General features: G+C 37.6%; 1 protein-coding gene across 1 annotated transcript in view; it reads right to left on the bottom strand.

Moving 5' to 3' along the window:
* Positions 1-1,953: 1,953 nt before the first annotated feature.
* LOC103797394 (otogelin-like) overlaps positions 1,954-22,544 on the bottom strand; it is a gene marked incomplete at its 5' end in the record, with an annotated part of 52,330 nt that continues 31,739 nt past the window's right edge. Inside the window, 17 exons of the mRNA XM_009069611.1 lie at positions 1,954-2,007; positions 3,263-3,382; positions 4,528-4,632; positions 5,413-5,591; positions 6,053-6,128; positions 7,218-7,258; positions 9,103-9,201; positions 9,586-9,687; positions 10,875-10,985; positions 11,336-11,440; positions 12,192-12,404; positions 13,276-13,470; positions 15,853-15,991; positions 16,832-17,052; positions 19,824-20,007; positions 20,393-20,482; positions 21,740-21,876. Of these exons, the coding sequence (XP_009067859.1) occupies positions 1,954-2,007; positions 3,263-3,382; positions 4,528-4,632; positions 5,413-5,591; positions 6,053-6,128; positions 7,218-7,258; positions 9,103-9,201; positions 9,586-9,687; positions 10,875-10,985; positions 11,336-11,440; positions 12,192-12,404; positions 13,276-13,470; positions 15,853-15,991; positions 16,832-17,052; positions 19,824-20,007; positions 20,393-20,482; positions 21,740-21,876 (2,171 nt within the window). The remainder of the gene's footprint in view (positions 2,008-3,262; positions 3,383-4,527; positions 4,633-5,412; positions 5,592-6,052; positions 6,129-7,217; positions 7,259-9,102; positions 9,202-9,585; positions 9,688-10,874; positions 10,986-11,335; positions 11,441-12,191; positions 12,405-13,275; positions 13,471-15,852; positions 15,992-16,831; positions 17,053-19,823; positions 20,008-20,392; positions 20,483-21,739; positions 21,877-22,544) is intronic.

Raw genomic sequence — 22,544 nt, 5'->3', positions numbered from 1 at the left:
AAGGGACCTCTGGAGGTCATCTGGTCCTGCCTCCCTGCTCAAGCAAGGTTCACAATGCCAGCAGCTCAGGACCATGTCCAGGCACTGCTTGCATTGCTAAGCCTCATGTGAAAACCAGGAAGAATCTGATCTACATTGGTATAACTCAGCCAATCTGGTATCCTGAATTTAATGTGTCCTTTGGGGCTACAAGAAAGTTATAGTATAATTTCATCTCAGTAGTATTTGTAAAGCCTCTCTAGGTTTTAATGGAACTCCTGGGTCTTAATTTGCAAATATCAACTTAAACTGAAAACAAAATTCACCATTGTTTCTAATGGTAAAGTACTTCCTGACAATCCTTCATATAAAAGATCTCACAGCGTTACAGTTGGCAGACAGCTCTCATAGTAGATTTGTTTGGAGTCAGAATGAACTACATGATTGAGAGAAATACTATGTTCTCTACAAACAGGTGTGAAATAAAAACTCTAGGAATCTACTTGTAAATGCATCTCAGAAGTCACAGGGTTTCTCAGGAGGTTGATTTTACTTTATGATGCATGCCCCAGACTAGCAACTTACTTTTGTCTTAATAATTCGAGTGTAGTTAAGATCTTTCTCTAAGTGCAGTAGCAAGATCTTCTGCCCTGCTGAAAAGCAGCTTAATGGATGTTTAACTGCCTTACTACATCATTCAGAAGATGCCTTATTTGGCTGCTAGGGCATTGAAGGGTAATGTCAGATAATCAAATACTGACCTCAGAGAGCCTGTGGAGAATTAGCCACAGAACTAGGACAAGTGCTTGAAACACAGGTCCATCAGAGTGAAAAAAAAACCAACTATGAAGATATATTAACATTCCCTTACAGTGGGAGCAGAAAAAAATAGACACAGATAAATCTTCCACAGCTTCAATAAACTTCTTGCTACAAAATGTAATACAGATGAATAACATGTAAAGTTACCACCCCCTTGGCAACATATATCTCACTGCAGTAACTGTGCACATGGTACCATATCTGGTAGCCACAATTGTGCAAGTTCCATACCACCCAGCAGGAAATATCTGCATTTTTCTTTGCTTCTCTCTTACACTTTTAGGTCACTATTTAGCCATTTATGCAAGTTAAGTCACATTTTTTTGCATGTTTTTAAAGAAAATATGATACTGTCCAGCATAAAAAATGAAAACAGCCTTTTTAATTGCTTTTAACAGTGTCAGCTTCAAGTATTTGAGTTTAAATTAATCCAGTTAGGTGTCTGCTTAAGGCTAAGTGCTTCATGAAATCAGCCAAAATGTTTCACCTATGCAGCAGTGTGTTAAGAAAAAATATACTCAGCTCTTTATTTCTAGTAAGAAACAGTGTATTTGGAATTTATTCTGTAGAGAGTTTTCATTCTGGTTTTGTTTCTTATCTAGAGAATCTTTATTTGCTCTCACAGATGTCAAAACCATGTATAAGTAATAAATAAGGGGGGACTTCTTAATTGTAAAATCTTTTAAAAGATATTGCCTGACAGATTCTGAACTATGTCTGTTGATGGAACCTAAGACTATGTTACAGTCTGTCCATTATTTACAACATTAACTTACAAACTGCACAGACCAATATAAATTTTTACCAAATATGAAGATACTAATGTGGATGACGCATGCTTTAAGGTGTCCTCTAAAACACAGTACCTTTTAATATACTAAATGCAGGAACTAATGTTTTGAGGAGTTTTACACAAGAACAACAAAATTGTCAAGGTAGGAATTTTAGTCATTTTTCCAGCCACAATCACTATCGGTGGAGTAAACACTTCAATGTTAAAGCACTTTCTTTTGATTTAACTCCACTAGTTTCAGTGTTATTCACATGAGTACAACTGAGCCTTCAAGACAAGTGAATCAAGCTTTTATGCAGGAAAGAATCCACCTTATTTCTAAGGTAACAACAGACCCGTGAGGCAGCAAGTATCATTAATCACTTACATGTTTTGCAGCATCCGTCTAAGAACGGCACAACATAGCCTCCAACCTGATCAACAGAGAAATAAAGAGGAAAAAATTTGATTTTTTTCAAACATTCATTCCCATATACCTGCACTATTAGAAATATCTTCCAGATAAAGCTCTGCACCATTATTCTGCCAAATGCAGCACTCGTGAATGGATGAAGGTTTGGCTGTAAATGATCTAACTTGACTATTTTAGCACAAATGGTTGTCACTGAATGTCACTATACATCACCAGCTATCACAACAGTTCCCACATTTGGAGAGGGACTTGAGTGTGTTAAGTCTCACTCCACCATGTCTTACTTAGAGTAAAGCGTTGGCTTCTTGTAGAGGCCATATTAACAATGACACACAACCTGAATCTGAATTCAAAGCAGGAAGACATCTTATCTGAATGGGAAGCCACCCACTCCCCATAGTGGAGATTCATGGCTGGCTGCAGTGCTGCAGCATGAAGCACTCTACAGAGTACTGTGGAAAGAATAACTGCAGTTTTTTTTAAAAGCTTTCTCAGGATTACATTGAACATTGAGTTCAGTTTTTGATGTCCACCTCAGTATCTCAAGCCATGGTAATCTATCCCTCTACCTTAACTTTTTAGTTTGCCTGGAACAGCAAAAATCCTTTCACCAGCTACATAACTGAGATTCTCCCTGAAGAACCAACCCATTGTTATCTGCAAGGAAGAACTATAGCCACCCAGTTCCCTCAGACTGTTCCCTGCTTGTGTACCATCATTTGTCAAGGAAAGTATTTTTCTATCCACATGTAAATGTAGAATTACAGAGAGTAATATGAGATTGCTCCTTGCCTAAATTTCCTGGCACTTAGTCTTAATCTCATTTTGCAAATTTAAATAGAACTTTTCTTCTTGCTTCAAAACTAGTCCATGAAACCTCATGTGTCACTGTAGAAAAGATGTTACTGATATTCAGACCACCTTTCCTTTTCTTCAGTGTTTTTGACCATAGTGCTGAATCAAATTGCCACATCCGTAAAATCTGTTAGAAAGAAGTCCAGCCCAGAAAAGCACCCAAGTTCAGACTGCTGTATGAAGACTAGTTTGATATTACAAACCTCTATTTAAAAAAATCTAATAATAAGAAGAGGTGTCTCCAGCTGTTTAACTTAGCAGTCTGGTGGCACATTGCAAAATTCAGACACTGAAAGAATTTATAATTTATCCTTTCTTGAGATAAAGCCATCTTTTGTCAGTGTTAGTCTTTCCACGCAAACATCAATCAGAGCTGGAATGCAAACAGTATGTACACTGACCTTCACGCACTCGGTTTCATTGAAGGGTGGGCAGCCAACTGAAGAGGAAACCAGAACTGGTCCTACTGCTGTGTTAGTGCATTCATATCTGATGCAGTTTGAAATCCAAACAGCACCAGGCTGTCAAAAATTGTAAAACAGAAACTTAGCAACTCAGTGAAGCATTCCAAGTATCTATAAAATAATTCCATTGGATTTGATCTTGCTTGAATACTGAACAGTAATACTTAGACCAAAATATAATTTAGATGCATGTTAAAGTTCTGTTTAAGTACTGAATTTGAAAGTCCATCAAATATATGTGTGCTCTCAGTAAATTTAAAGAAGACACTAAGTTGGGTGGGAGTGTAGGAAAGCTCTACAGAGAGATCTGAATGGACTCGATCAGTGGACTGAGGACAACAGCATGAGGTTCAATAAGGCTCAGTGCTGGTCCTGCACTTGGGACACAACAACCCCATGTAGCTACAGGCTGGGGAAGGAGTGGCTTGAGTGTTGTTCATCAGAAAGGGACTTTGCAGTGCTGGTGACAGCAGCTCAATATGAGCCAACAGAGTGCACAGGTGGCCAAGAAGGCCAATGGCATCTTGGCCTGGATCAGGAACAGTGTGGCAGCAGGACTAGGGCAGTGATCATCCCCCTGGGCTCGGCACTGGTGAAGTCACACCTCGAGTGCTGTGTTCAGTTTTGGGCAACTCACTTTAAAGAGGACACTGAGGTGCTGGAGTGAGTCCTGCCAAGGGCAACAAGGCTCAGAAAAGGTCTGGAAAACATACTGTATGAGGAAGGTCTGAGGGAGTTGAGCTTGTTTAGCTTTGAGAAGAGGCTCAGGGGTGACCTCATGGCTCTCTACAACTACCATCTGTGGACGTGCCTCTTAGAGGCGTCTGGATCTGGCTCTGGAGGATATGGTTCAGGGTTTAGGGGTTACAGCAGTGGCAGGTTAGTGGTTGGACTTGATAATATTAGAGGTCTCCTCCAATATTGATGATTCTATGATTCTATGTAATGTTAAGCAGGTTCTAAAATAGTTGAGTTCATAATAATTCTCTGATATATAAATTCTCTGAAAAATATCAAAATTGCATAACTTTTGTGAACAGCTGTATGGTTGAGTCTCCAAAAAAGAAATCATGCAAAACTGTTCCTAAATTGGGCCAAATAAAGCTCTTTTTTTGCATATTTTATACGGCAATATGTATACAGTAATAATTATTTTGTTTACTTCTAAATATTTTGAGAGGCTAAAACATATATAAACTTACCTTAAAATTGCCAACTGTACCATTGCTGAAAGTGTGGAGACAAGACAAGTTCTTGCAGCTACCACAGCAAGTTGTTAAATCTTTTGGAGGCTGATAGACTTGGTTCTGCCAAAATCAAATAGATTATTCCTGGTGTTAGACCACCTTGCAGCTTGAAATTTTACTACTGTAATGGCAGATTTTTTTCAGGTACCTGATTTTAGGGACATTTTAAAAATAACTTCCAAAAACACATAACTTACACTTGGCACACTGTACATTCATGAAGTCATAAAATACCTTTGATCTTAATTGAAGTAAATGGGGAGAAGTTCCAACTCTGAAAAAAATGAACTGGTCTTTTTACAACTTTCTAATGTAACAGCTTACTTGAAGAACCACTGAAATTTTGACTTTTAACACATTAGACATCATTGAAGTATGTAATGAGAAAAAATTAATCTATATAATATTACTGCGGCAATGCATCATACTTTGTAAAAAGACAATGTAACATTTGCTTATTTTTACCACATTTAGAATTCTTCTTCCACATATAATTATTGTCTTCCTGATTCTTATTGAGCTAATGTCTGCCAGGAATTTATACCAGTTTGTGCACAATGCAGCTAAATTCTACAGGGATGCAAGGAGGCAGTCTGCTATTAACCCAAGGAGGTAGTTGCTATATACATTAGTTTGTATAAGATTTACAAGGGGGAGAAAATAGTGAAGGGAGTGAGAGTGTTATAAACTTCTATGGGAAGTAAGGTAGCACATCATCAGAGGGAGACCTCATAGTTACTCTTTCCATCTTGTTCCAATGACTGTAATCTACTCAACAAACCCCACCAAAACGTAATTAAGACCACCATGTACACTTGTTTGAATTTCTGGATATCTTACAGCTTTGCACTTGACAGCACAGTCTATCGAAGATGTGTTTATTTGGTAGTATTTAGTGGAGGGATCAATCACATCTGTACAATAAGAAATATGGCAAATGCCATCTGTGCTGTGTTCCACGATTCTCTGTCCAGGGAGCAGAACACCTCTCTCATTACTCAGGCAAACTTTGTCCCTCACTACAAGAGAAAACAAACAGCATGGTCAGGACTAGCAGCTTGGTATCAAAACTCCCTTAAAAATATTTCAACCAGTAAAATGGGAATGGAAAACCTACTCTACCTCTTTAAGAGCTACAGGCCTCATTTTCAAATACAAACTGTTAATAGTAGTCTAATGTTTCATGAAAATTACCAAATTATTTATATATATATACACATATATGATCGTGCACGAATCTAAACAAGTATATAATATTCCATTAGCTGCAGGAACTAAGAATACAAGGATAGGTCATAATCAACCAAATATTTAGTGAGGGGATCCTGTTTCTTCCCTTTTCTTACACTATTTGTGAATTATGTCAGTTGATTCTTTCCTCCTCAGTGCCATATTCAACATGAACATCCAACCTTTCATTCTTAATTTACCTTCGCACTTGAAAGGGTATTTCTTTGAATTAAATTATTTTCTGACTTACCACACTTGTACTTAACACAGTTACAGATATTTTCAGTACTGTTCTGAAACTGTTCATCTATCTCAAGTTTCTGCCCCTAAAAGTATAAAAGCAGAAAAAAAATTGAAATGTCTGTTTTCTCATCTGTATGATATTTTTCTTTTAAACAACTTTCCTTCAGATTTTGTGTAGCAGTATCTCTTGCCCATAGAAACCTATTCTAAATCCACTTTCAGCACCCACAGGGACACTGAATTTAGTAATCATAATCAAACAGGAAATTTTTACATTCAGTACAGCAGATATTTAGGACAGAAAAGACTTAGGCAGGCCAACAATGAAATGCCTTTGGACAAAAATCTCCACACAATGTGGAGAGTACTCTTTCATACAATAAGTTAATGGATGTAAAAATTATCACAATAGCACAGATAAACTTTTTAATTTTGCCTTTTATTGTTTCTACATAGGCATAGTCTACAAGTTTTCTGCAGGTCCTGGTTTCTTTTGTCCAATTTTCTTCATATACTAAATGAAAGTACTAACAACCATCTCACTTTACAAAACATTTTGAATCTTTCCTTATAAAAAATGAGGACTCTTTACAATTCTTTCCTAGGACTACAAATTATAGTTTTTATAAATTATTCCCATTGCAATATTAATGTCTGGATAAAATAGTGACAAGCAAAATCAAAGCATACTCAGTCCTGATTGAGAACCTAACCCAGGAATGCTAATGAACACTTCTGCAATGCAGAACAAGTCACAATAAAATACAATTTAAAGGTTCTTCTCAGTCAGCAGTCTAAGTGCATGAGCTATATAAGCATATTCACTACAATAAATAATATTAACAAAACACTGATGCTTTAAAGCATTTAATTCTAACACTTTAAAACAAGAATTTTATCCTTGTGTGTATGAAGGCAGTTCCATTCTACCTGTACTCTAGGGCAAGATATGGTAGCAAAAAACTTCCAGAAATATCCATGCAATACAGCCATGTTATTCTGCAAGGTATTTGGACTTAAGTGGCTTCCTAAAAATTCCTAAAGCAATTTTAAAGACCAAACAATGATATGGCTTTTTATATTTCACTGAGAAAATTATTAGTAAGATGCTGATAAAGAGATTTATTCAAAAATTAATAAAAGAGTACTGACAAAGAAGATAAATTTCATACCAGTTTGCACTGAGGCTTGGGTATTGTTTCACATGCACATTCTAAAAAAAAACAAAAAAACAAACCAACAACAGAAACAGTAGTTTAGAAAGTTATATGCCTTTTGCTTAGAGCATCAGAGAGAATAGAGATTAAGTTCTTGTGGTTTTTAAAATATACCCATCTGGGGAGCTCATACTCATGTTTGATTCCTATTCCATTCTGAAAACTGGTATCAACTCTTCTGACCAACTTTACTTATTACAACAATTGACAGCAGGGTACCAACAGCAGTTCACCTGAACGCAGTAAAAAAAATGATGGTCATTCTTGCCACTGGTCCCCTTGCAGTGGTGACAACCATTCCAATCTATATTAAGCAATGGAGAATTGTGTTTAAGATATCGCAAAGAGATGTATGACATATATACTACAGTCTTTGTAATCTGGCAAATTCCTGACCTGTGAAGCTAATTTCTCTTTTTTTAATAGACAATAATAATTTACTAACTGTGTTGGGTTGACCCTGGCCAGATGCCAGGTGCCCACCAAAGCTGTTCTATGACTCCTCTCCTCAAATGGACAGGGGAGAAAAAATATATCGGAGAGCTCATGGGTCAAGATAAGGGCAGGGAGAGAGCACTCACTGATTACATCACAGGCAAAACTGACTCAGCTTGGGGAAATGAACTGAATTTATTACCAACTAAATAATCAGAATAGGACAATGAGAAACAAACCCGATTTTTAAAAACACTTTCCAACCATCCTTCCTACTTCCTGTGCTTAACTTTATTCTTCATTTCCTCTACCTCCTCCCAGCCAGCAGCACAGAGAGATGGGGAATGGAGGTTGTGGTCAGTTTATCACATGTTAACTCCTGTTACTTCCTCCTTAGGGGGAAGACTCATTACTCTCTTCCCCTACTTCACCATGGGGTCCCTCCCATGAGAGAGATTTCTCTATGAACCTCTCTAACATGAGTCCTTCTGATGGGCTATGGTTCTTCACAAACTGCTCCAGCATGGATCCCTTCCATGGGGTACAGTCCTTCAGCAACAGATTACTCCAGCATGAATCCCTCATGGGGTCCACAAGTCCTTCCAGCAAACCTGCTCCAACATGGGCTCCTCTTTCCATGGGGCCACAGGTCCTGCCAGGACCCTGCTGCAGTGTGGACTTCCCACAGGGTTACAAACTCCTTTGGGCATCCATCTGCCCTGGTGTGGGGTCCTCCACAGGGTGCTCCCCCCAGACCTCGATGGGCTGCAGGGACACAGTGTGCTTCCCCATGGGCTCCAGGGGAATCTCTGCTCCAGCACCTGCACCTCCAGCACCAGCACCTCCTCCCCATCTTTTTGAGCTGACCTTGGTGTCTGCAGGGCTGTTTCTCTCACATTTTCACACCCTTCTCTTAGTCTGCAATTACTGCCATTGCAGCAACTTTTCCCCCTCCTTAAGTGCATTATCCCAGAGGTGCTACCACCACTGCTGATGGGCTCAGCCTTGGCCAGCAGCAGGTCCTTCTTGGAACGAGCTGTTATTGCCTCTATTGAACATGGGGAAAACTTCTAGCAGCTTCTTACAGAAGCCACTCATGTAGCCCCCACTCCCACCAAAATGTTGCCATGCAAACACAACACACTAACTCTTAAAAATTTTTAAGATTATAAATCACCCTGTTTGGACAGGCAAATTCTACAGCATGCTATCTACCCTTGTGAAGAAAGAAAAAGCAGAAGGGAGAGATTAGGAAGTTCTCTGCCATGAAATGACTTTTCTATATTTGTTCTTGAGCAGATCACGATGGTGTAGCTGTCTCAAACCAGACTCGAATCCAACAGGCCAAAGTTCTTGTCAGTATCTTATTATCTAAGGCAACTATAATGAAAATCAGTGATTTTACCACATGTCCGAAAGGGGCAGCACTTCTCTGGGCTCCACACCTCCACCAAAGACATGCCTAGCATACATTTGAATTCAGGACAACGATGTATTTCACAAACTAAAATCAAAGAAAAAGAAATCCAATAAGGACAAGGTTGTCATGTTTTGATGAATGAAAATATGAATCAAGATACAGCAAATTGCTTACAATAAATACCTTTAGAAAACATTTTACTTGAAAAGACTAGTAATAGAAATTTAATTACTAGTTATCAGGCGATGGTAGCATGGAGTCCAATAAAAATACTGATATAATTCTTAAATATCCAGAATTTGGGGTCTGAAATTATTCATGTCTCCATGATACAGATGTTCAGATAATGCTTTATGCACACAAAGTTTTGAAAGCAAAACACATGATAACTTGCTTGTATACACAGGTGGAGCTATGTCTCCAATCCACCATATTGGGCACTGAACAAAAATATTAGGTCAAACTTACTACACTGGTACGTAGGACAACACCTCTCTGTAGTGTTGCCATCCACAATAAGAACTTCTCCTTCTTGACATTTGGGTATTTGATCCGAGCAAGCCCCACAAGCTGGAGAAAACAATTATTTACATCTAAAACATAGGAAGAAATTTTACTACTGCCTAGAAAACATGCCCATAAGCTTGCCACAGATGCATATGAAAGAGAATAGAGGTACTCTGCATTCATTACTTATAGTCCCTATACAAGAGGCTAATTTTCAGTGCAGCTTGTCTTCTCTTTGTCTCTTGCTATTAAGAATGAATATATTATTTGTGAGCAAACAATGTTCTTTGCATTTCTCTAAAAAAATTTTTTTGCTAAGTTTTCCTTCCTACCAAGTCACACAATTGTTTTCAGGAGTCTTTGATCCCCAATAAAGTGTATCTCCTGTGGTCCCAGCGTCATCCTCCCACTTGAACACGCAAGAAAACCACAACAGTACTTTTTGATATGTACAGTGCAAAAGACTCATTATATCAACAAAGAATCAGAAGGGTGCTCTGCAGACAGTGAGAAGAGCCAAACAGCACATTGCTATCCTATGATCAAAGTAATCCCCTGATTACTGTAAATAACAGAAGTGTAGTTTATTGCTCCATTAATGGTCACATTTTTGCACATGGAAGTGCTAATCAAGATGACTGGGCCTTTGATTCACAGATATCTGTTAAGAAATAAAGTAAACTCAATAGGACCTCATTATTATCATACAGAAAACAACTGTATGGTATGACTGAACCTCCTATACTAATGTCAAAGGTGCAATTTTATTATGGAATTCAGTCACTAAAAGCCTAACTCCAAAATAAATGAACAAATTTGCATAATACTCCTATATGGGATATTTGTCATCAATTAAGATGGGTCATAGCTGATACAGCAGGAAACAGCAAGGAAATGCATATATAACTTTAGTCTTCTTTCGGCTAAAATGTTCATGCAGCTGATTCATACGCTGTAAGTGAACAGTCTCTCAAAGGCTCTGAATTCCCTCACTCATGGACACCACCACCACTCCTCTACACAACCCAGGAATACTACTTAGTTACACAAAGGTGTCCTGTGACTCCTGATGGTTGTTGCCACTCCTCATGTTTGTAAAATGAATGCCCAATTGTATTAACCACTTTCAAGGCTTACTATGTTGGGAGAGCTAGAGGAAGTACAAGGAGCTTTAATTGGCAGTGTAATAATAGACATCATTGCATATGCAAAAACCACACTTATAGTCTCAACCAGTCAGGCTACTGTACCACATATATAGGAAATGCAGCAGGTACTCTCCACCCGAGCAGCAATTAGAGTCTGATCATCTTGACAGGTTGGCATCTGCTCCATTGGCTCACACTTTTCTGGATCACATTCTGAAAAAAGTACAGCAGATGTATATATACAAAGCTTAACATTCCTCCTTTGTTATGCTATAGGCCTAAGAAAGGCAGTGCAGAACAGAGGAATACTACAGGTTGCTTTAGAAAAACTTTTACCTTGTATCACATAGGAGCAAAGACACATTTTTGCTTGATCATTAAACATATCTGCTCAAACTGAGGCACAGACCAATCCTGAGCTTTCAGATGGAAGTGAGTTTTGTAAATGGCCATACTAATAATGGTATCTACATTAACTACCTTTTGGCACCTAAGTTGGTCTGTTTGGTTTACTGAATGTCTTTTACAGTGACTTTTTTTTTACCTTTTCAGAAGAAACCTACCACAAACATAGCTGGGACAACAGGATTCTTCACTGTAGTAAGTGACCAACTTTTCCAAGGCATTACACTCAGGGATTAGGGTTTCACAGAGACTCTGATTACAACCTGTTACATAAAAAGGAAACAAAATAACCAACCACCTTCTATACTATGCATTTGTAAGTCAAATAGAGCAGTGGCAAGCAGTACTTGCAGCTCCATACCCCAAGTCTCCAAATAACAACATACATACAAAATCCACAATAAACAAGCAAAAAATGCCATGGCAACCTGCAGAAGTGTCTGTCATTTGCAACACTGTCTAAGGAGGCAAAGTTAAATTAGAGCTAAGTCCTTGTGTGAAGTTAAAAGATACTCCTGTGGAAAACTCATTGCAATATCATACCAGGTGGTCAACACATGCAAATTGCTTGCAATTTCTTTTTGAAGATGGACTTTCTAAGCTAAGAAAGGATTAAAAGAAAAAAGCTTTTCTATAATTTTTCTACTGCTCATTTTGTAAATTAGATAAACAAACATTGGATCCTTTTCTTGCCAGAATTATTTATACAATGTATTTGCATTTGGACATTAAAAACAAAACACCTGACAGAAATACAATTCATATCCAAATAAATGCTGTGCTATTTCAGTCCCTGTAACCTTCATCCCATCCCTCTCCCTCTCCCTCCAAACCTACTGGATATTGAGCCAAATAGTAAAAAGTTCCTACAGTCTTCTACATAATCAGTAAATTCAAACCCAAGTAATATCCATTCATTTCAAAAGAGGCTCATGTAACAGGAAAACAAACCACAGAGAAAGGATATCTGCATATTTCAGCAGGCAGTATTCATAATCATTAAGGAATACTTACTACAGATCTTCTGAGGACAACAGGTCTGATCACCAGGAACAAGCAATGGCACTTCTGCAAATCTCTGGCAGTCTAAATCGTGGCTATCTGAGCAGTTGTACTCCACTGGAATAATGGTCTCACTGTCAACACATTTTTGCATACAGCATCCACTCAAAGACGTTTTCCAGATCTCACCCACTGCATGAGGTGTTCCTGAGCTGTCTGTACAAGCTAGATCAGGACAACAGAAAAAAAAATAATTCCTTTTTTTACTTCTAATTTGACCACCATTTTCTTCCATGCCAGGTGTGGGTCTGTGAAGCACAAACATCTCAGAATTTTGGAGTCTTCATCTATCTCTATCACCCCACAAAAGAAGTGAAAGAGGACACAGTCTGAGATGGAGTTTGTACAGGAAAGCAAGAACTTCAAGACCCTCCAGAATATCCAAGTCTCCACTCTGTTTTGTGCCTCTACTGCAAGGCCAGTCACTTAAAATCCCAATCCAATCCTTTGTTTTTAAAGCAATGATCTGAAGTTACTTTTCTATTTCACACATGGGAGAACTGTTATTAATTTAGTGTTTTATGTGGTCTGATTCATCATAAACTGCATCTTTAATGTTTGTGTTTTCATGGATAAGAATTAGTCCACTATTTGGTGTGCTGAGACAGAATTGTAATGAAACAAACATGAATGCTATCAGCAAGAACATAAGGCATACACATGTATTATTCAAAATGTGTAATTAACTGCTGCTCCAAATTTTGAATGCCATTTTTTGTATTGAAAGGCTGGACCTTTGGTAAAGGGCTTAGGTGAAAAGGAGGCCAAGACTAACATACTTGGAATACTAGAATGCAGAAACATAAGCATAGACTTCCAGTTTGAAGAGCACCCTCCAGCTGAGAAGGTCAGCAAACCTGTATGTCACAAGGACATTCTCTGCTTTCTCACCTGTACAGTTAATGTTTTCTGAATATTTTGAATCCTCAACTGAATGGCATATGCAGAACCCACAAAACACTGAGTCAGAACTCAATTTATTAATAATGACCACCAACTTGCAGATAATAAAGAAGAAAATCACATCCAAATATACCACATTTTTCTTCAGGGATACAGACTGCAGTATGAGTTCGGTGAAGGATGGTCCCTCCAGCACAGACACAGCCTTCTGTCAGCACTGAGCAGGAGTCTGAGTCCAGAGAAGCAACCTCCTTGTTCTGACAGCTATCTGGAACCTCACAGGCAGCTATACAAGGCTGATAGGAGAAGTTTTCAGAGCAGGAGAAGGCTGAGAAGGAAATGAACAAATCACACATTCTGAAGTTGCAATCACATCAGGTAATACCCAAGAGAAGACATTATTGCCTTCTTGTCAACTTCCTGCGCTTGCTAATTGAGTCATGTCTACGAACCTGAAACACCAATACAGACCAGTTACCTTCAACATGGCAAATTCAAACTAAAGGAATTTGCAAGCACTTTTATTTCCCTTCTTCTTGTAGTAATGTTTTCACCAGGCTTCAATTTGCATTTTGGCAATAGATTTATCAAACCATGCAACAGTGTTGACAGAAAATAATTCAAACTTCAAAACCATTTGCAAATCCTACACAGATCAGTAATAGAGTGTTCTGAACCATTCTGAATACTTTGCAGTGGCTAAAAAAATTGCAATGATTACTAAAGGGCAAAGCTTTGTCAATTAAAAGAAAATATGCGTAAAGGCAAATTCAACAATGTTTTATGTGGAATAATAATGGGATTAGTTCATTACCTATTCGATAGCCACATTAATTATTTGTGTGTGCATGTGCACCTGTATTATTTTTAAGTCAAAGGGCACAGTTGAATTTAACATTCATTATAATCCCAATGTCAATTCATTGGCATGTTATTGGAGCATGCAGGAATAGACCAAAACAGTTTCTCTTTTGGATTTAACTTTTGCTGTTGTAAAATAAACATGATCTTTCATTGGTTCAAAACAGTGATTAAAGCTGCATAAATACAGCAAATGGAGAATAACTACACATGTCAACAGTATGGTTATGTGAACTAAAAAATATACAATCCTCATCGTGTAACAATACCTAAGTCATACAGCAGCACCATTTGGAATCATAGTAATGAGGTAAAGTCCAGGTCACAAAGGACTGTCTGCTCTAAAGTAAAGGAGGTTTCAGTTTAGACTTTAAAGCTGCATAAATACAGCAAATGGAGAATAACTACACATGTCAACAGTATGGTTATGTGAACTAAAAAATATACAATCCTCATCGTGTAACAATACCTAAGTCATACAGCAGCACCATTTGGAATCATAGTAATGAGGTAAAGTCCAGGTCACAAAGGACTGTCTGCTCTAAAGTAAAGGAGGTTTCAGTTTAGACTTTAAAGATTTACAAAGGACTGTCTGCTCTAAAGTAAAGAAGGTCTCAGTTTAGACTAAAGATTTGCAGAAGCAGTTGACTTTATTTAGGTTCTCACTACTTAAAAGGGCCGTAATGCCCCACAGGAAATATCTGTTAGAGTCCTGTAAACAGCAACTCAGGCTCTTAAAAAGTTTATGTTATGGCATAACAACACTTGGTGACCACAAAATCTAGCTGCGACCTCATGGCTCTTCCTTGCTAGACATGCACCATCAGAGCTCACTGTAGTATCAAAATATGCATGATGTGGCCCTTCACAATGGATGGAATACATATATTTACAGATATATTTTCTAAGATCTCCTTTTAAGCAGTAACTTGCTAGTAAAATCCACACAAACTGTAGAATTTTTTTAAAAATGGACTATTTTTAAGCATTAGGACACCATGACTGTTATTTGCAAGGCATTATGACATGCCTGCATGAACCTTGTACACATGTACCCACCTTAAATCAGTTTACAAAAAAATCACTTATGATTTCTATGTACAGTGAGTTCTCTTAATTTGAGGCGATCATGTGTCATAGAATCACAGAATCAACCAGGTTGGAAAAGACCTCAAAGATCATCGAGTCCAACCCTACCAGCACCAAAACCACACAACCTCACTGTATGGGGCTTTTCCTAGGTGATCATGGACAGCATAAGGAGGTGCTGTAATCGAACTAAAGATCCCATTTGGCCTTACATTTTAGTAAGTTGCTATGGAAGAAGTCTTCTGCCAGGATACTCTAGCTCTCAGGTTTTATTCCTTACTCTCCATCTAATCTCAGAGGTGTTTCATTACTCTAATCCTTCCTCCAAAGACTCAGCTTCCTGCAGCAGCATCAAGCAGATATCACCAGTTCAAAGTACCACAGAATTTGCTCTGTCTTCCTCCTTTCCACAGCCAGTTCTGTTGTGTTTCAGTTTTATGTGCTTCATTTTTCACTGGGAAGTGGCTAAGAAATGAACACTATGCTACATTGCAAGCAAGAAGGTTTGACTTCTACATTTAAATACCTCATAAACCATAGGTAGGCTTCTGAGCAAGGTTCTTCACAGCTTACTTTTTCGATCTGTGAAGTGGCTATAATGATCCTGATTCTTTTTGAACACTGCTTTGAATTTACTAGCTCAACAACAACTCCTAAAGTACATGAAGAGTCAAGAAGCATTGGTATTTTACAGTATCTCTTATGTTAGGCTAATTTTGTCTCTGAACACTGGAGGTACACATACATGCAGAATACTTACGGCAGTAATCAGAGCTCCTCCACTCTATGCAAATGTTAAATTTGTTGCACATTGCCACATAGGCAGCTAGTGAAATGCAGGGATTTTGAATGTACTCAGTGTCCTGAACCCATATATCACAGAATAGCTCAGGTGGAACCTAACAAAGGAAAAATAAAAGATATGGTACCTTCATAGAGACTATGCTGGGTAGGAAAAACTGTCCTTTTAAAATACCAGCTAGAAACAATGCAGCCAAAAGTTCTTGGTTCACAGTAAGTCATCATTGGTGTACAAAGATAATCTACCACTATTTAAAAGTAAGGCTTCCTGAATGTTGATGTCCTTATATTCCTCAGTTTCATCTCTTAGAAGTGCCAAGGTAAGAGATAATGGAGTTTTTGCAATAATTACATCTATATTTTTGTTTGCTTTTGGCCTTCTCTTTATCAAACTCAACAATATACAACAGGTGAAATGGTAAATATACTCAATATGACCACAAATAATTAATTTGCATGCTGTGAGTTTATTTGCTTTAGGTTAGCTTTAAATGGTCTGTTCTACCCCCTGCCATCTCTCTAAGCTGAAACTCTGTCTCCAGAGCCTTTGAGAATGCAGATTCTCAGATTACCTATTGCAATTTGGAACTTGTCAAACTACTGAAGGTTTAAGGATTAATTAAATCCTAAAACTATTTTATTTTACTTCGCTCTACATCTGAATTATACAGTTGAATTAGCTGGGACTGGTTTATAAATTAGATGGTATTTTCAAAACTAACAGATGAAATATTCTGGAGATTTTAGTTGGTTATTGCTACTCTTCTATCAAGCTGCTATATTCTTCAATTACTTTTACCTTGCAACTGTAGATACAAAGATGTATCTCATTCAACAGATGTTACATGTAGTCTCACATTATTGAAATTATTGAGTATACAAAATTATATCAGAACCGCAGCTCTCTCAAAATGTAAGCTTCAAAATAGTTAACATACATAAGGATGACAGCTGCTGAAGGTCTGGTTCAACACCATTCTTAAGCACTCTGAGCAGTCCATGACCGAGCAATTAGTTTCCTGATGCCTGTCTTCTCCGACATACTTTAATGTGTCTGGCACTTGCCAGCTGTCTATAAAAGCTGATGGGGAATGGCTTTTGCTTAAAACTGTCCTGTTTGGTAGCATCAAGTCATTTTCCAAGCTTCTGTCACAAACCCCTGTGAATTACCAGAAGAAAAAGAAAAACAGGTTTAACACAATGTGGTTGATTCTGAAGTATGTTTGAAGTGGCATATTCAAACAAGTAAACATCTTTTAAAAAATCTTATTCAGCATGACAGTATCACAACCTGCAACAGATATAAAATCTTTGGTAGGATCAAAATACACAAAAGTCAAAATTAAGGAAAGCAAAAGTAAAGATGCAACTGTGAATGGAAATGTATTGCATATCAAAGAGCTGTTCAGAGTGCTCAGCTAGAGCACACAAACTTCACCTCTCAGTTGCACAGGCACTAAACGAAATTGTATGTTTAGAAAAGGTTACAAAGCACCTCAATGTGTAGCAACAAATTAAAATTGTAAATATAATCGGAAAAGGGAACTCCCATAAAATGCCAAGATGCTTATCTGATACTGTACTTCAGAAATACTGTATTATTCCACTTCTGAGCAGTCTTAAGCATCTATTGGCTGAACAGCAAGTATAAAAGTGCAGCTTCTGGCACTTCCAGGCATACTTATATTACTACTCAAAAGGCAAAGAGAAGAAATAAATCAAACTTTTTTGTATCCATTCTCAGAAGGCAGCATCACTTTGGTGTTGTTTTTCTGTTTTAACTAGAAGAGTTGGCCATTTTGAAATCCTTTGGAACAAAAGCAGCAACGTAACATGGAGAGTGCCTTTGGTTAACACAGAACATCAAGTATTACAGTAGTCTGCTTGGAAGGTTCTTCAAAAGCCAGCAGGTAGAAAAAAGCAGAATGATAGACTACTTTACTGTTCCTTCATTCTAATCAGTTTCTGAGACTTTTGTGTCAGACTTCTAGAATGTTTTCTTCTGGCATCTTCATGAACACAAACCTAAATCTTTATCTGTTTGAAAACTATTTGTGGATTTCACTCTTTTTATAAAACTCTGGTCTGGTTTACCATTTTTCACAGTTCATGATGACAAGAGCAAGCCATTGACAACCAGCAATACAGCAACAGGCATTCAGAGAATAAAACAGCTTTTGGAACTGTGACCATTATTCTATATTTCTGGTTGAACCTTTTGAGGTCATGAGTATATGCAACACAGATAGGAAGTACTTGAAACACTTCAAAGGATTGCTGTCATGTCAGGGATATCTTTTTTCACTTCTTCTCTTACACATGACAAGGAGATTCAACACAGCAAAACTAAGGCTTCACATTTGTCTTGGCAGGATCCGGTTGCAGCTAAACCTGACATGCTTGCACTCTGTTTTACCAGTCTTGCTGTAGAGGTGTCCATGTTCCTTTTCCACATCCCTCATCTCCCACACTAGCTCTTCACCAGCTGCCACATTTGCCCAATCCTTGCACTGTAAAAGACACTGTTGTCTCTGACACGAACCCTTCCAAGGGATGCTTGTGCTACAAAACTGCAATGGTGTCTTCAGTTTTAGCATTCTCATGAGGCTGAGAAATCAGAATCTACTAATACTGCAGTTCAGCTAAAAGTCACCTGAGAAAGCTCAGATATGAGCAGCAGACTAACACGTAAAGCACAGGAGATAAGGCTAGACTAATTTACCCTGAAAAGATGCAGCGTAACAAGCTCATTTAAAACAGGCTCTGTAAGTTGCACCAGACAGCACTGTGCAGGCTAACTTGGAATACCAGACACATACAGCACATTCTCTGAAGTTTTACTTGCAATACCATCTACAGAAATGTGTTGTCAAAATACAGTCAAAATAACTTGCAAACCAGGTATATAATGTTCCCAATGCTCCCTATCACAGTAATCCAACAGGTAAGGGCAAAAGAGACTTGAAGATAACTTGAATCATGCTTACTGAAAAAAATTCAGTCTTTACTTTCTTGTTTCTGTTTGATCTAATTACCATAACAACAAGCAAAACAGAGCAAGAATGATGTTGGGGTAAATTACAGATAATAATCCAATTTCAAAATGACAGTAAATTCAAACTCTCTTCCTTTGTGAGAAGCACATTACTGTTTGCAGGGTTTGAAACTGGACTGAGCTATCACTGGTATTTGATACTGAGCTAAAGGCATTTGCCCTTTCTGAAACTGGAAAGACATCCACTGTAATTATATGATCTCTTTAATCCTAGTTTCCAGCTCCAATTTACAGCAGATAAATTTACAGATTCAGCTATCACAGTAGGGATTTACATCAACAAATACACACTTGCAAAAGCTGTAACACCCACCACTTCTTCAAGGCTATGCTTTTTAAAAAGAAAGAAAGTAGGTGTAATTATTGAACAGCCCTAAAAGAGTACACCATGATGTTTATTTAACCCATTACTATTAAGAAATTCCCTCTGAACTGTTTCCTTCAACAACTTAACTTAGTTCTCTCAAGTTAACATTTTCTGAGAATTCTGACCTTTAGAAACTGAAAATAGAACATAATGCTTCCTATCAGATGGATATCAAACACTAAATCTGTGAATGACCTTATTTGACATTATGGACTTATACCTGTCTTACTTGAGTTTGGTTACAGCTATCATGGCTGTGATTCAGACAGGCCACAGACAGAAGCCATGCTATGGCCAAAAAGTGATTACAGAGGTAGACATCAAACATAATCTCTACAATTAACAAAATTCATAATAGACTCATTTTAATAGTTTCTTAAACTTTGCAGTGATCTGCAATAGCTGTTTTGGGACAGATCCTGCAATAAATAGTTTATACAATTGCTAAAATGGGTATCCCTAGCAAAGTATCTGAATGCCTTTATTTCTTGCACTACTCTACACTTACCACATAGTCCCAAAGCATTCTGTTCTCTGGTACTGTTAAACTCAATAATCATCACCCCTGTGTTGTGAAACCACTGAATTCTGATTTTGGTTGGAGTCTCAACTGCATACTTGAAGCCTGAATCTTCAACTTTGTATCCATATTTTCTAACAGTAGGCCAAGCAGATCTTGAATTTACTGTTATCTAAAAGACAACCAGAATAGAGGTTAATTATCAGGTAGAAGAACTAAGGCCTGATTCATATCTAATTTCAAAAGAAGTCAAGCTCTCCTTCAGAAAGATAATAGAGGTACTAAAACGACAAACAGTTTATGTGCCTTGCTCTGTGAGTTACAACTGTCCTTGTATCACAGTTTGGCTCTTTGAATTCACCGAGTTTACTAAATTACAAAAATGTATCACAGTTTGGCTCTTTGAATTCACCAAGTTTACTAAATTACAAAAACGAACAATTAACTGTATGACCTATTGTGTTCTACTCTAGTCTTCAGTATCCACATGAGGAGGCAGTTGATTACAGAAGTAAGATGCTACCTAAAAGGAAAAGAAGAGCTTTCGTAATACTTACCTTTCTACTTAACCGATTGATAATAATTTGGTTTGATACATAGGTTAGATTCAACATTGCCAGGCACAAAGAAGTTGAACTTGGATTACTCTGTGGAGAAAGCAAAAATACATCAACCATAGTCATGATGTGCAAAATCTGTATACATTGGCTGCTTAATGGTTTTAGGTACTGGGACATTTAGGATTTTGTGGGGGTGTATTATTAAGAGAGAAAAGCCACTGCTGACTGCAGTTTTGCATCAAGACTACAAAGTTCATCTGGATACCTCTCTTGCAAAATGAACAAAGTGTTATGATCTCGTTGTTTTCAGCAAGTGGGTTGTATCATGAGATCTTGGAATTAGAACAGAAATACAGGTTTTCAAGGGAAAGAAAAATTTGGTAGACTAAGTGTTTGGACACTTAAAATATGAGTTACATATCTGAAGGTGAGCAAGAACAAGACTGGGAATGATGGATCTACATGACACATGCAGTACAAAAGTAGTGGCCCAGAAATACACGCATACTTGCTGAGCTACATGGGGGTGAACAAAACAGAAAATACCGAGTACAACAGGAAAACAAATCTGAAAGTCAAACATATCTCATTTCTCATATCAATCTTATTGAGCTTCTGAAATTAACTTCCATAAGGTACTACTTGGGACAATACATTGTAATGGACATTTATATGCACATCAGAATTTCCTAGCTTTCAAGAGACTGGAGTTTGAAGAGTTTTGTCAAGCCTCATAAGAAATGAACTTTTCCTGACAAAAGCCAGTCCACACTACTGATTAGACAGGGTTTCCCTCTTCCTTCTCTGTTAGAGACTTGGAATGCACAGGCTGGTCCAGTTTAGTCTGGCATTCCTATAGAGTCTTTTATGGCTCTGAAGGTTGGTGTTTCCAACGAATATTTCTCCATATGAACATAGATAAAAGTCATGCATTGAAATACACTGGTGGTGATACAACCATGGTGGTATTTAGTACATGATGGCATTCACAGAAGTGACTAATGATGCATATCCACTTAATCCACCTTGTCTGTTTTACACATGTAAGAGAACATGGACCTACCTCTCATCTTCCAACTGTTTCAGAAGGAACTCTGCATATACAATCAGGTGGAAAGGTGCTATACCATTCTTCCAACTGTTTCAGAAGGAACTCTGCACATACAATCAGGTGGAAAGGTGCTATACAATTAATGAGTGTTTTAAAATGCAAGTACAATTCATAGATATTACACAGAAGTGAATAATTAACCAGAACTATATAATATTACTATGCTCTTCCTTTCAAGATACATCTTACTATCTGTACCAAACACCTTTTGTTAGCTGATAAATGTTAGTTACCATTCTACAGTCAAGGACATGGATGGTTATAGTTTCATCTTGAGTTTGACTAACAATGTAGGATGCTTCTTTGAATAAAGCCAAATGATTTCCATCATAGGTTACGATGCTCAGATCAGAGAAAATGGTGCAACGACCTAAGGGAGAATGAAATAAGCGAATTTTAAAATTTTTTTTTAGAATTAATTTTGGATTTCAGTAAATGTTACAAAATATGAAGATAAAACAACAAATTCTTTAAGATTAACTAGCTTACTAGAGTTTCATATATGCGGCATGTATTTTCAGCTATATTTGGTACTGTTGCATCTCTGTAAATGGACAGCAGAATGAAATCCTACACATTTCAGGGGTCACAGGCAGACCTCTGCAATCTGCTATTTCTTTACAGGTCTTGCCAGCAAAGGTTTGTGATTTCTACAGACCCCAAGCTAGGAAAAATCATGAATGACAGTAGGTCATGCCAAATCCTTAGTTCCCTTCTAGTCTTGTTCCTAAGGTCAAAGGTTTCTTTTTACCCCAGTCTTATTGGCTGAGGCTTTTGTGTTTCAAAGGGCTTCAAGTTCTACTCTGAGTTATTTCAGACTCTAGAGTGTAAGCAGCAATTCCAGTTGTTTATCTCTGTATTGTCTTTGCTATTATGGATTAAATTGCATTTTTTTTAAGGTTTGGATTCTCTCTGCCAGATGCTAGCTTTGCTATTATGGATTAAATTGCATTTCTTTTAAGGTTTGGATTCTTTCTGCCAAATTCTACGTAATTGATGGGAATGACTACAGTACAGAATTCCAAAACTTTTAACACA

Source organism: Acanthisitta chloris, unplaced genomic scaffold (genome assembly GCF_000695815.1).
Source record: "Acanthisitta chloris isolate BGI_N310 unplaced genomic scaffold, ASM69581v1 scaffold11462, whole genome shotgun sequence".
NCBI lineage: Eukaryota > Metazoa > Chordata > Aves > Passeriformes > Acanthisittidae > Acanthisitta > Acanthisitta chloris.
The sequence above is the reverse complement of the archived record's forward strand: the minus strand, read 5'-3'. Positions and strand labels throughout refer to the sequence as shown.